General features: G+C 37.9%; 1 protein-coding gene across 23 annotated transcripts in view; it reads right to left on the bottom strand.

Annotated features, from left to right (window-relative positions):
• The window catches only part of LOC136831518 (membrane-associated guanylate kinase, WW and PDZ domain-containing protein 1-like), a 266401-nt gene that overhangs the window by 37940 nt on the left and 214905 nt on the right, over nucleotides 1-13556 (bottom strand). For all 23 annotated transcript variants that reach the window (XM_067092239.1, XM_067092145.1, XM_067092250.1 and 20 more), the window contains 2 exons: nucleotides 9164-9352; nucleotides 7409-8804 (listed from right to left, as the gene is read on the bottom strand). In XM_067092239.1, the coding sequence (XP_066948340.1) occupies nucleotides 7409-8804; nucleotides 9164-9352 (1585 nt within the window). The remainder of the gene's footprint in view (nucleotides 1-7408; nucleotides 8805-9163; nucleotides 9353-13556) is intronic.

The following is a 13556-nucleotide window of genomic DNA, read 5'->3' as shown; positions in this document are numbered from 1 at the left end:
AGGACCCCCATAGCTACTCCATATTTCTGTTTGTATACTTGTCCCTCAAAGGTAAAATAAGTATCACTAACACACAATTTTTTGTTTGAGGGACAAGTATACAAACAGAAATATGGAGTAGCTATGGGGTCCTCATTATCACCAATACTTGCTAATATATATATGGAATATTTTGAGACTAATCTAGTTCCTAATATTAATGTCCCTAACTTGAAATTGAAAGGTTGGTGGAGATATGTGGATGATATTTTTGCTATTCTGCAGGGTGATGAAAGTGAAATAGAAACTTTTCTAGACGAACTCAATAGTTTTGATAACAATATCCAATTCACTCTAGAAAAAAGTAACGATAATAAACTGCCCTTTTTAGACATCTTGATAGAAAGGAAAGAAATAGGATATGAATTCAGCACATATAGAAAGCCCACACACACAAACTCGTATATTCATTTCTTCTCTTTTCATAGTCATGATATAAAAATGGGTGTTCTAACAGGTTTATTTCTTAGGGCAATGAGAACGTGTGACCCTTGTAAGATAGATAAAGAAATAAATTACATTGATAAAAGCTTTGATACATTAGCATACCCGGAATGGTTCAGAAAAAGGGCACTCAACAAAGCTAGGAGGATTTTTTACAGGGAAAATGCAGAGAATACATGGAATACAGAAAACAAAAAAATAGTTTCCCTCCCTTATATGCCTAAAATGAAACAAATTACATAAAAAATGAAAGAAATTAAATATAAATTTGTGTATACCTTTGACAACACCATAAAAAACAAAGTTTGTAAAAATAAATTGGAAGGAGAAGATAGTAATGCAGATGATGTAGGGGGAGTATACATAATTAATTGCAACAATGGTGGAGACAAATATGTGGGTGAAACAGGTAGGAGAATAAAGACTAGAATCCAAGAACACAGGGGGGCAGTACAACTCAACTCACAGGGAAGTGCTATACAGTAGCTAGGCATTGTTGGGAAAAGGACCATAGGATGGATTTTAAAAACAGTAGGCTTATATACAAAAGGAATAACATCAGTCATAGGAGGGTAGTGGAAGGGGCACTCATCAGACAGATTAAAGTGATAGAAGGAAACAAAGGATTTACCTCAGAAGATCCCATAAGCCGATCCTTAATATTAAAAGAAGCTAAGATTGACCCTTCTGACCTGGAGGTTAGGTCTCCTGCCCAACAGACCGATGGTGACCACTCACATACCACAAGGATTAATACCACTGACCATCAGATCAGGATATCAGACCGACAGGAGGAGTTTAACAACTCTCAAGAGAATGGAAACCAGGACAGCCATCATATAAATGACAGCACAGGGAGAAGAAGTTCCAGAAGATTGCTGGGCCTTGAACTAGCCTGACTACCTCATCTCTTGAAAAAGGGTCACAGTTAGGACCTGAAAGTATTCGAGATCAAAGTAATATGTAAATATTTACCAGTAAACAAGTTATACACAAGAATCTTGTGGGTTTCTCTTTCCATCTTCAGAGGGAAAACTGAAAGAAGTTTTCGTTTTATAATAATAATAATAATAATAATAATAATAATAATAATAATAATAATAATAATAATAATATGCAGGGATTAGAACTTCTTTGATGCATGTTTTTTTTTAAATAATGGCAGTTTTCAATTAATTAATCTTATACAGGGTTTTCCCAATTCCCTTGACAATTAGTTTTTCATGCTCAGCTACGTTGTTGAGTAGAATTCCAATATTCATATTTGTCTAAATTGGGATATTTTTCAAAGTTTGTTTTATGAAAAACATTATATTTTGCTTATATCTTGTACATTGTGTAGTCTACATGTTTCAACCACCTCCATGGTCATCATCAGGACGTTGGTGAAGACGAACTAAATGAATAATGGGTTAGATCGGCTTTTATACGAGTGGTGGGCGGGGTCAAATTCGGCACTGAATTACTAATTGGAGGCCTGCGGGCATTCCTTCTCACTCTAAGCTGCGTTTTGTGCATCGATGGTCTGTTTTGCATGCGAGCGCTGCATTGCGGGGAAGGAGCAGGGGAATTTTGATAGGCACTTCCGTTATATGATGAATCCTGGTCGATGGTCGTGTTGTGTGGGGCGCTCGTTGTGGGTCTCCTGGTAACTGTAGGAAGAAGAAAGGTCTCTTGCATGATGTTCAATGACGATCTTTCTTTTCCTATATGCAAGGCTTCCAAGAGGAGCAGTCGCCGATGGCCTGATGCTTGATCTGTAATGTCAATGTTCAGGATAATGTCTTGTCATTTAATTCTCTGGTTGTGGGCAGTTTTTGCATAATTGAAGATTGCACCCTCTTGGGCATGGCAGGACTCTCTTCCGAAAAATGCATTGTTGTCATTCCGATGTAACTGCCGAGGCAGTGCCTACGTCAGGAGGGCCCTATCGCACTCTTCCTCCTAGAATGATACCCACGATGAACTCGGGCGTGTTGCCAAGGTCCTCGTTGATAATGGACACCCTAATAAAGAAATAGGAGTATCTATCCGCAGGAATGTTGAGAACTGGTACCAACAGGAGCCGCGCCCCAACGTCCCTGAGCATATAGATCTCTTCTATAGAGGATTCTTCCGTAATAAGTACAAAGATGATGAGCATGCCCTCAAAAAAATCATAGAAGAGAACGTCAACACCACCACCCCCGGGAAGAAGGTCAACTTAGTAACTTATTACAAGAACCAAAAAACAAGCAGTTTGATAATGAACAATCCAGCCGCCCCTCAGCAGGACCCTCTCAAGAAAACCAACGTAGTTTACCGTTATCTATGCCCCATCCAAGGATGCCTCAGCAGTTACATCGGAATGACAACAATGCATTTTTCGAAGAGAGAGTCCTGCCATGCCCAAGAGGGTGCAATCTTCAATCATGCAAAAACTGCCCACACCAGAGAATTAAACGACAAGACATTACCCTGAACATCGACATTATAGATCAAGCATCAGACCATCCTTGCATATAGGAAAAGAAAGACCATCACTGAACATCACGCAAGAGACCTTTCTTCTTCCTACAGCTACCAGGAGACCCACACAATGAGCGGCCCAAACAACGTGACCATCGACCAGGATTCATCATATAACGGAAGTGTCTATCAAAATTCCCCTGCTCCTTCCCTGCGATGCAGCACTCACATGAAAAAAAAAAGACCACTGATGCACAAAATAAAGCTTAGAGCGAGAAGGAATGCCCGCAGGCCTCCATTGATAATTCAGCGCCAAATTTGACCCGTCCACCACTCATATAAAAGCCGATCTAACCCGATACTCATTTAGTCTGTCTTCACCAATGTCCTGACGATGACTATGGAGGTGGTTGAAACATGTTGACTACACAATGTACAAGATATAGGCAAAATATATTTTTCATAAACCAATCTTTAACAAATATCCCAATTTAGACAAATATGAATATTGGAATTCTACTCAACAACCTTGCTGAGCCAGAAAAATGTATTGTCAGAATTGAAAAAATCCTAAGATTAATTAGTTAAAAACTGCCATCATTTCCAACAAAATAATAATAATAATAATAATAATAATAATAATAATAATAATAATAATAATAATAGTAGTAATAGTAATAATAATAATAATAATAATAATAATAATAATAATAAGAAAAGTTGAAAAACATAAAATGGAATGTATAATTCTAAGCATTGTAAATTAGGCTACACAAAAATCAGTTACAGATATTTCTAAAATGTTGACAGTAAAGCATTCATCATTACCCTTGACTTGTTTTCAAGATCAGCTGTCAGCTGTCACATATCTTAACCCTTAAACGCCTACTGGATGTATCATACATCGACTAAAATTGTCTGTTGGGTGCCAAGTGGACGTACCGTACGTCGACTACAAAAAATTTCAACCTTCGGTCAACTTTGACTTAACCGAAATGGTCGAAAAACGCAATTGTAAGCTAAAACTCTTACATTCTAGTAATATTCAATCATGTACCTTCATTTTACAACAAATTGAAAATCTCTAGCACAATATTTCGATTTATGGTGAATTTTTGAAAAAAACTTTTTCCTTATGCCCGCGCGGTAACTCGGCCAAAAATTGTAGAAATTCTTTCGTCATTTTGTCATAATTTTTGCACTGTTTTATATTAGCCGTTACATAAAGTTTTATATATGAAAATGTGCGCAATTTCATGCAAAATACAACCCATGGTTGTAGCTTTTATCAGTTTGGAAATATTTTCATATAAACCACGATAACTGCCAAAATTTCAACCTTCGGTCAACCTTGACTCGACCGAAATGGTAAAAAAATGCAATTGTAAGCTAAAACTCTTACATTCTAGTAATATTCAATCATTTACCTTCATTTTGCAACAAATTAGAAGTCTCTAGCACAATATTTCGATTTATGGTGAATTTTTGAAAAAAACTTTTTCCTTCCGTCCGCGCCAGAATTTCTTTCGTCACGTTGTCGTAATGTTTGCACCATTTTATATTAGTCGTTAAATAAAGTTTTATATATGGAAATGTGCGCAATTTCATGTAGAATACAATAGAAAATAACTCATGGTTGTAGCTTTTATCAGTTTTGAAATATTTTCATATAAATCACGATAACTGCCAAAATTTCAACCTTCGGTCAACTTTAACTCGACCGAAATGGTAAAAAAACACAATTATAAGCTAATACTCTTACATTCTAGTAATATTCAATCATGTACCTTCATTTTGCAACAAACTGGAAGTCTCTAGCACAATATTTCGATTTATGGTGAATTTCTGAAAAAAAAAAAAAAAACTTTTTCCTTACATCTGCGCGCGGTAACTCTGCCGAACATCTCAGAAATTCTTTCGTCACGTTGTCGTAATGTTTGCGTTGTTTTACATTAGTCGTTACACAAACTTTTACATATGAAAATGTGCGCAATTTCATGTAGAATACAACAGAAAATAACTCATGGTTGTAGCTTTTATCAGTTTAGAAATATTTTCACATAAATCACGATAACAGCCAAAATTTCAACCTTCGGTCAACTTTAACTCGACCGAAATGGTCGAAAAACGCAATTGTAAGCTAAAACTCTTACATTCTAGTAATATTCAATCATTTACCTTCATTTTGCAATAAATTGGAAGTCTCTAGCACAATATTTCGATTTATGGTGAATTTTTGAAAAAACATTTTCCTTACGTCTCTTGCCGTAACTCGGCGAACATCTCAGAAATTCTTTAAATCACGTTGTTGTAATGTTTGCACCGTTTTATATTAGTCGTTACATAAAGTTTTATATATAAAAATGTGCACAATTTCATGTACAATACAACAGAAAATAACTCATGGTTGTAGCTTTTATCAGTTTTGAAATATTTTCATATAAATTACGATAAATAGAAAAAATTCGACTTTCGGTCAACTTTAACTTGACCGAAATGGTCGAAAACTGCAATTGTAAGCTAAAACACTTACAGTCTAGTAATATTCAATCAATTAGCTTCATTTTTCAACAAACGGGAAGTCTCTAGCACAATATTTCGATTTATGGTGAATTTTTGAAAAAAAATTTTTTTTACGTCCGTGCGTTACGAATTCATGCATCGTTTTGTGATAATATTTTCTCTGTGTTGCTTTGATCGTTTTACAATTTGTTATATACCAAATCATCGCAATTTAGTGTACAATACAAAGAAAAAAAAAAATAACCCGTTAGCTTTAACCGTTTTGCTCACAGCGCGATTTGTATAAAATTATAGATGAAAATTTTTTTGTGCTGTCATATATTTCAATATTTATATATGATAATGATATTTTTTTCATTTCTGATGGTTGCATATTAAACTTCAGGCAATGACAAAAAAAAGGAGCCAAAAATGAACTCTTAATTTTAAAAACTAAGTGTGCTGTGATTTTTTTAAAAAAACTTTTTCCGCTTCGGCGCTAACTCCCGAACGCCGCCGGCATACGGGAGACGTTTTTGTAAATAGAGGCTCGCCGTTTAAGGGTTAATGAGACAACAATGCCACAGCAATTAAAAAAAAACTTTCAATCAGTTTAATGCTCACTGTATTGCTTGTCACATAGACTACTTACAACTGATATATAGTTTCTGGTGCGTGTGTTAATAACTCAAGGTATCAGGTTTCTCTTTCTTGGTAGTTTATATTTGAAGTGATTTGATAACATAATTATAAAAGTTACATGAGTGTGACCTAAACATAAGTGGAACTTTGAGCAACATTATTTCCTGTCATACTGATCTTTGGGTCATTTTTACTTGGGGTTTAAGGTTGAGTGTACTTTATAATAACTTATCCTGCAACTCCAAATGCCCTCACAAACATTTTTATTTTAACACACCCTTTGGAGTCTGTAAAAAAGGAAAAGGACAATTGCTCTAGTCAGTAAATAAATAATCACCTCTATTTTGTGCTCTAAGATAATATGCTCCCACTATTTAAAACGGAAGGAATTGCTCTAGTCAGTAAATAAATAAATCATCTCTATTTTGTGCTTTAAGATAATATGCTCCCACTATTTAAAACAGAAGGCTCCCAGCATGACTTCATTTTCATGTTGGTTTGGCTTTGTTGTTTTTAGCGAGACAAACGGCTAAATATGCTACTGAACTTGGCTCTTGTAAACATGCATCCTCCATGAACTCATTGGTTGAAAAAACTACTTTTTCCATAACAAAATGCAGTTTTTCTCTGGGCTATTTTTCAGGACATGATTTTTACTATATTTATTAGATTTCTTGACTAATTTTTGTAGTACACTTACGCAATGGAGAATGTCATCTGCTTAACAACATACATGTGACATTGTTCATGGAAATGCTTACATGCACACTGAGCAATGCCTCTATAATTTCTTGATAAGATAAAACGTAAAGGACCCATAGTCTAATTACTTTACTTTTAGTACATTACCCTTTAATGCATACCCCCATATAATTTGAACTGCTGGCATTTTTTCAATTAGTCTAGTGTACTGGAATTTTTGCAAATAGTGTGGCTGTCTAATCAAATTACACTTCAGAATTTACATTTCACTCCTCATTCCTAAAATTCATAACAGTGCATCAACAACCCTTTTCACCATGATACCATGAAACATAACACACTTTCTTAAAAATGAAAACAAATTACCCCTGCTTACCGAAAAATTCTAAGTAGCAAAATCAGCCACAAAATATATCAAACTGCTAAAAGACTATTATGATGTACAGTATCACAGTATATTATAAAAGGATATTATATTATACAACTTATGAACTAAATTTTTCTGTCCAAGTTCCATGAAAGAAAATTTAACATACTGTATACTAAAAATTCTTAAAAATTCCTAATTCTTTTAAAAGCATCATACAGACAAACACTGAGTACATGTACAAAAATTTTCTATCTACCCTACCTTGGCATACTGACAGGTGCTGGGTGTTCGTACTCGAAGCTAGTAGATTCTTTTCTTCTCCCTAGACTATCTGCTTGGTTACCATAGCCAGCTGAATTATTTTGACCGTAATAAAGAGGATACGGGTTCCGTGCTGGCGGAATCTGTGCCTGTGAACTGTACCCTGAATCTTGTCGAGGAAGGTCGTACCCATCTTTAGGATATTGCATGTAACCATACCCTGAGTTTTGTTCACCATGACCACTATGATTATTGTTTATATGATTATTATTACTATTATTGTTACTGTAGTATGGGTCCTGTGAAAAACTATGATTACCATACTCCCTTGTAGGGGTTTTAGCATGATTTCTCTTCATTTCATAATCGTAAGCATGATCACTGTGCTGCTGTTGATAGAACGAGTCTTGAGGATACATGTCATTCGAGTGATAGCTATTGCTGTTCTGCATAGGGGGTCCATCCCCTCGATACCCTCCTTGATCAGGTGCTCCACTACGCTCACTTAAATAATTTTCATAATTATTTTGTTCTAAACTAACTTGGCTCATCTGTCCTGATATGCTGTTAACTTTTGCTGCATCATACTGTGAGTCTACCTGGCCACCTCCAGTGTATGAAAAGGCTCCTGGGAATGGTGCGCTACTTGAAGTTGGAGTGTAAGGTGGCCGATAATCCGTTACACTTTCACCTTGTCTACTGGTTTCTCCTGGTACACCAGAATCAACACCAGTCATGACATTTGGGGTTTTTGGTCGGTTACGTGTATCTACAAGAGGTGTTTTCGGTCTATTGGGGATAACTTCCTTGGGTTGGGAACTATACATATCTGCAGTTGGTGTTTTACTTCTAAATAAACCACCAGCAACTCCAGCTTTTTTTGGACTAGACTGTTCTTTTCGCATCCCTCTGGATTTTGAAGGAGAACTCACACCTCCTCGTTGCACCATAATAATTGCTTCCTGACCATGGGCACAGTCTTTTAAAACTTGAACCACTTCTGTATGACTCATTCCCTTCACATTAATATTGTTTATGTCTACCAGAATGTCACCTTCTATCAAGTTTTTACACCTACTACGATCTAATATTTTTTTCACCTTTTGTCCATACGCACTGTCTGCTATAGTAAACCCAAACCCACCAGTTCCTTTAACAATTGGTATTGTCAAATACTCAGGTTTACTTAAAGATGATGGATAAAAGTCTAAAATATCTGGGGTATGATCAAAATTTTCTGAGCTAAGAAGATCAGCACTGCCAGGTCTTGGCACCTGTTGAACTCTTTCTGGATTACTTAAATCTGGCATGGACTTTGCAGTGTTCATGCTCTCAGAAGAATTATTTCTCGATCTTTCATAACCTTCACCAAACACTGACTTGGTAGATCTTGAATCTGTAATTGATAAACAAGTGGAGTAGTTAAAATACTGTACAGTAACACCAAGCAAAGTTATCAATGATATATTGTTTGGATTTTTATATACTCGAACAACAAATACAAACAAAAAATTGGTTAAAAAACAAAAATAAAGATGGTGAAAAACTGTTTAATTTTCTTTTCCAAATTAATATATAAAATGAAAATCTTAAAATATTAAAACATATCTGTTATTCCAAGTGAAGTTTCAATAAAAAATGTGTGTATGGCAAAACAAAACACTATCAATTTCACTTAAGATACCAGCAAAAAATAAAGCAGCCAGAAATGCAATAATGCATGATGACAATTGTGTTTCAAAATCTTCCACTGACCTGCAGATGTAACAGCTACTGTGGTAACAATTTCAGTATTAGGGTCATTTGGGTCAAATGGTAATGGATACCCACGACACACCTCCAAATACACTGTTCTCCCGGGATCTATGTTTTGGAACATATTAACAACATCTGCATGTGTATACCCTAAGACACAGGTATCTCCAACATACACAAGCACATCACCTGCAATTATGAGACAATATGAAATCTCAAAAAAGTTTGTCATTTTATATACAGTACATACAAAGCAATAATAGAAACAAAATTTTTATTATTATTAATCTAACACTTCTCAAAGACTTTCAATCAACTCTTTTGATTCCTCTAGTTGGAACCACTCGGATTCAACCATGGCCAAAACTATGGACAGCCATTAAAAAACATACATGAGACTATGAAATACATTACACATCAATAATGAAAATGCTGTAATATAAATAAAATTTACTAACAGCAAAACTCTCATCAAAACTCAATCATATCTTTTTCTATTGATTTGCACAAACTACACAGAACACCCAAACTGGTAAGCTACATTTTATAACTGATCTAAAAAAAAACTTCACCCACACTGTTCCTATAATGTTGATATTTTTTTAAAATGCTTTGTTATTCATGATGACTACTTAAGACATGTTCCTGGTATTCTGTCAATGTGTGTTGGACCACATCAGGTTGCTAGAGGTAATGATTCCCAGGTGTCTTATTTAAAGCTTTATTTTAATGTCATTTCTCTCTGGATAAACATGACATTTTTATAATAAAATAAAGTTACTTATATAGTATACTTACCAACTAATTACATAGCTATAAGATTCCTACCACAGCAGCCTAAAAATTCAAAATTATTGGTAACAATTCAACTAGCTAATGTAGGTGGTTAACCCTGCCCACTTTTGGGGTAAGAAGAGGATCAACATGACAAGAGAGTTCCATTTGTTTTTTTCCATGAAGTTCATGTGAGGGGAGGAGGGAGGGCTCTGATTCAGTAATTACTTGGTAAGTATATATATATAACTTTATTTTACAAAAATTTCATTTTTATATAAGTAACTTACCAAATAATTACAGAGCTGAATCCACATTGACAGGAGGTGGGTTACACAGAAAAGTTACCAGCACTGGTACAATGCTTGTCGTTTCCTTACCTGGTAAGAGATCCACTGCAGGTGGATACTGCCTCTGGTTGGTGCTCATCTTAACCTCAGTGGCGTGGCGGTACAGTATAGCCAAGGGTCGCCTCCTACTTTAGTGGGGACTTTGCAGTGAAGGAGGTACTCCGATGCCTAGCCAAGTTAATAGGTGCCCTTGCCCTGGGCATAGGACCAGAATAACAACATACAATGCTATAACCCACACTGCAATAAAAAACCACACCCAAACCAACTAAAAGAACTGGTGGGTACTCTACAGTAGGTACCATGTACCCCCAGGCTCACCTCAGACTCAACACCCTTACTCAAGACGAGGAGACAGAGGAGGGAAAGAGAGCTCCCTATGGTTCCTCTCCCAACACCATGCCAGCCATGGATAAAGGTCCTAATGTATTACAATTCTCAAAAACCGTTTCCACTTGTTTGAGATAATACAATGCAAACACCGACCTGCACACTTTCAATACGTTGATTGCAAGTTGGAGGAGAGGGACATGTTCTGTCTGAAGGCAAGAAATGTTGCCACTGCTCGAACCTTGTGAGCTTTGACCTTAAATGAAGGTAGGGTGTCCTGGATCTGAGATTGTGCTTTGGAAATTTCCCTCAAAAAACAGATTGCATTTTTTGACATCAGACAAGAAGGGTTCCGAACGGAGCACCACAGATGACTATAAGAGAGAAAAAGCGAATACTGCATCTCCCTGCGCAAAACCTACTCTCTTGCCAATGGCCTGGAGTTCGCCGACACGTTTAGTGGTGGCTAAGGCGACAAGGAAGAGAGTCTTCCTAGTGAGATCCCTTGGAGAGATCGCACTGAGGGGTTCAAAAGCTGGGCCAGACAGCCACCTTAAGACTATGTCTAGATTCCACGAGACACCTTCAGATCTCCTCTGTCTAGTTGTGCCGAAGGATTTGATTAGATCACCAAGGTCTTGGTTGGAAGAAAGGTCCAACCCTCTGTGCTTGAAAACAGAACTTAACATGGCCCTATACCCCTTGATGGTAAAGGACGATAATTTCTTGGTTGACCTCAAGAAGAGAAGGAAGTCAGTGATCTAACTTACAGATGTCTAAGAAGAAGAGAGGTATGTCGCTTGCACCAATTCCTGAAGACTGTCTACTTAGAATGATAGTGGTTGCTAGAAGGTTAGCGCCTGCACCTAGCAATAGCCTCTGCAGCTGCTCGTGAAAACCCCTTTGCTCTGACGGGGTGGCTCTGGACAGTCTGAAGCCTGTCAGGACCAGAGTGGACAACCCTTGGTGGAACCTGTGGAAATGGGGTTGTTTGAGAAGAGACGGTTTTTGAGGGAGCAGTCTGGGAAAATCCACCAGAAGACTAAGCAGATCTGGGAACCATTCCTTCATTGGCCAGAAAGGAGCAACCAGAGTTATCAAGATGTTGCGATGAAAGGAGAACTTGTTTAGCACCTCTCTGATCATGCTGAATGGAGGAAACGCACAGACATTTAGGCCCAACCAGTCCTGGAGCATGGCATCCATCACCCATGCTGGAGGGTCCGGGGTTGGAGAGCAGAAGAAGGAGAGATGATCATTCCTGGACGTCGCAAACAGGTCGATCACTGGAGTGCCCCAAAGCTTCCACAGACTGCTGCAGACCAGAGGATCCAGAATCCATTCCGTGGGACGGACCTGGTTGTGGCGACTCAACTCATCCGCCAAGATGTTGAGTTTCCCTTGAATGTACCAGGTGACAAGAGTGACTTGGTTCTGGTCTGGCCAGGGAGGATATCTCTGGAGGCCTTGTAGAAGGATATGGAGTGAGTGCCTCCTTGTTTGCAAATGTAAGTTAGAGCAGTGGGTTCTTGGAATAATCACTGTCTTGCCAAAGATCTGAGGAGAGAAGGACATGAGGCTCAGATGAATGGCCTTCAGCTCCTTGACATTTATGTGGAGGCGTCTCTGATCCATGGACCACGTCCCAGACACTTCTTGGTATTTTAGAAGGGCTCCCCAACCAAAGTCCGAAGCATCTGCATACAAGCCTAGGTTGGGGTTCAGAGGTAGAAGAGATTTTCCCCTGAAGAAGCCTTCCTTCACACAGCCACCATCGCAGGTCTGTCTTGATCTCCTGTGCAATGGGAAAAAGTTAAGAGCCTGGTTGGGTCTTCCTGTCCCAGCTAGCCTTGAGAAAAAACTGCAGAGATCTCATGTACAGTCTGCCCAACTTTACGAACTGCTTGATGGAGGTCAAGGTGCCCAGGAGACTCATCCACTGGTTGGCCGAGCAGACCGGGAGAGAGAGAAATTGGTGGACTGTGTGAAGGCAAGAATATATCCTTTTGGGGGTTGCAAAAACCTGAGAAGTCAGAGAATTCAGAATTTCAGGAAGGTTTTTCGTTTGCGGTTGTTATAGATTTAAGTTTAGGAATTAGGTTCAGGTTCCTTTGGGGGTTGGGGTAGTATTAAGTTAGGCTAAATTAGGTATAAAAGGACAAGTTTTTATGAACTATAGTGATAAGGTTAGGTACATTTCTGTTCTGTAAATTATGGGTTTATGAATCATATTAAGGTTTTTTTTGATAGCCATTGTAGTATTAAGGTAATAAATTAGGCTATGGAAAGTCGAGTTTCATTTAATAACCTCCAAATCTGTTCCCATCATACTGCACCAATTGTGTACAATAAAGCCCCTACATCATTCTCTTGCTGGCTGTCTGAGTGGCAGCATGGGCATTCCTGCTGCTCTGGGGTATGCTAAGGCTTGCATCCAGGGGTGTGGGCATGGACATAATTCCTGTCTCTGGCCAACAGTCTTGATTTGCTTTGTTGTCGGTACAGTAGTTGTGTCCAGTGGTGTTTTGTCACTCATTTATCCCTTTGGATTCTCAAGGATGTCCTGTGGTTTCCTTGAAGAAAGGAGGACGAAGTCCGGGTTCGTCTGTATATTTAACACAAGCTGTTGTTGATTTATACTCACAGCTTTTATTTGTAATTTGTGGAACCAGGCTTCTCTATGCACAATAATTCTTCTAACGTCAGCTTACAGTCGTGGTTGTCCACAGTGTTGAAATATTGCCCCTTGGTCATGGTGAGCTTGCAATCATTTTCATAGAGTGGTAGTTGTGTGACCTATACAGTAATTGCCGAGGGACTGACATGTCCCTTCTGTACATTTAAATTTGTATACTACGTTGGTCGACTCCTACATCTCTCTACGGGGAGCCATACTATTTTAGGTTACAAGTGTGCTTAGTAGGTTCGGATGGCAGTAG

Source organism: Macrobrachium rosenbergii, chromosome 4 (genome assembly GCF_040412425.1).
Source record: "Macrobrachium rosenbergii isolate ZJJX-2024 chromosome 4, ASM4041242v1, whole genome shotgun sequence".
NCBI classification, from domain to species: Eukaryota; Metazoa; Arthropoda; class Malacostraca; order Decapoda; family Palaemonidae; genus Macrobrachium; species Macrobrachium rosenbergii.
Note: the sequence above shows the minus strand (reverse complement) of the source record. Positions and strands in the feature narration are given on the sequence as shown.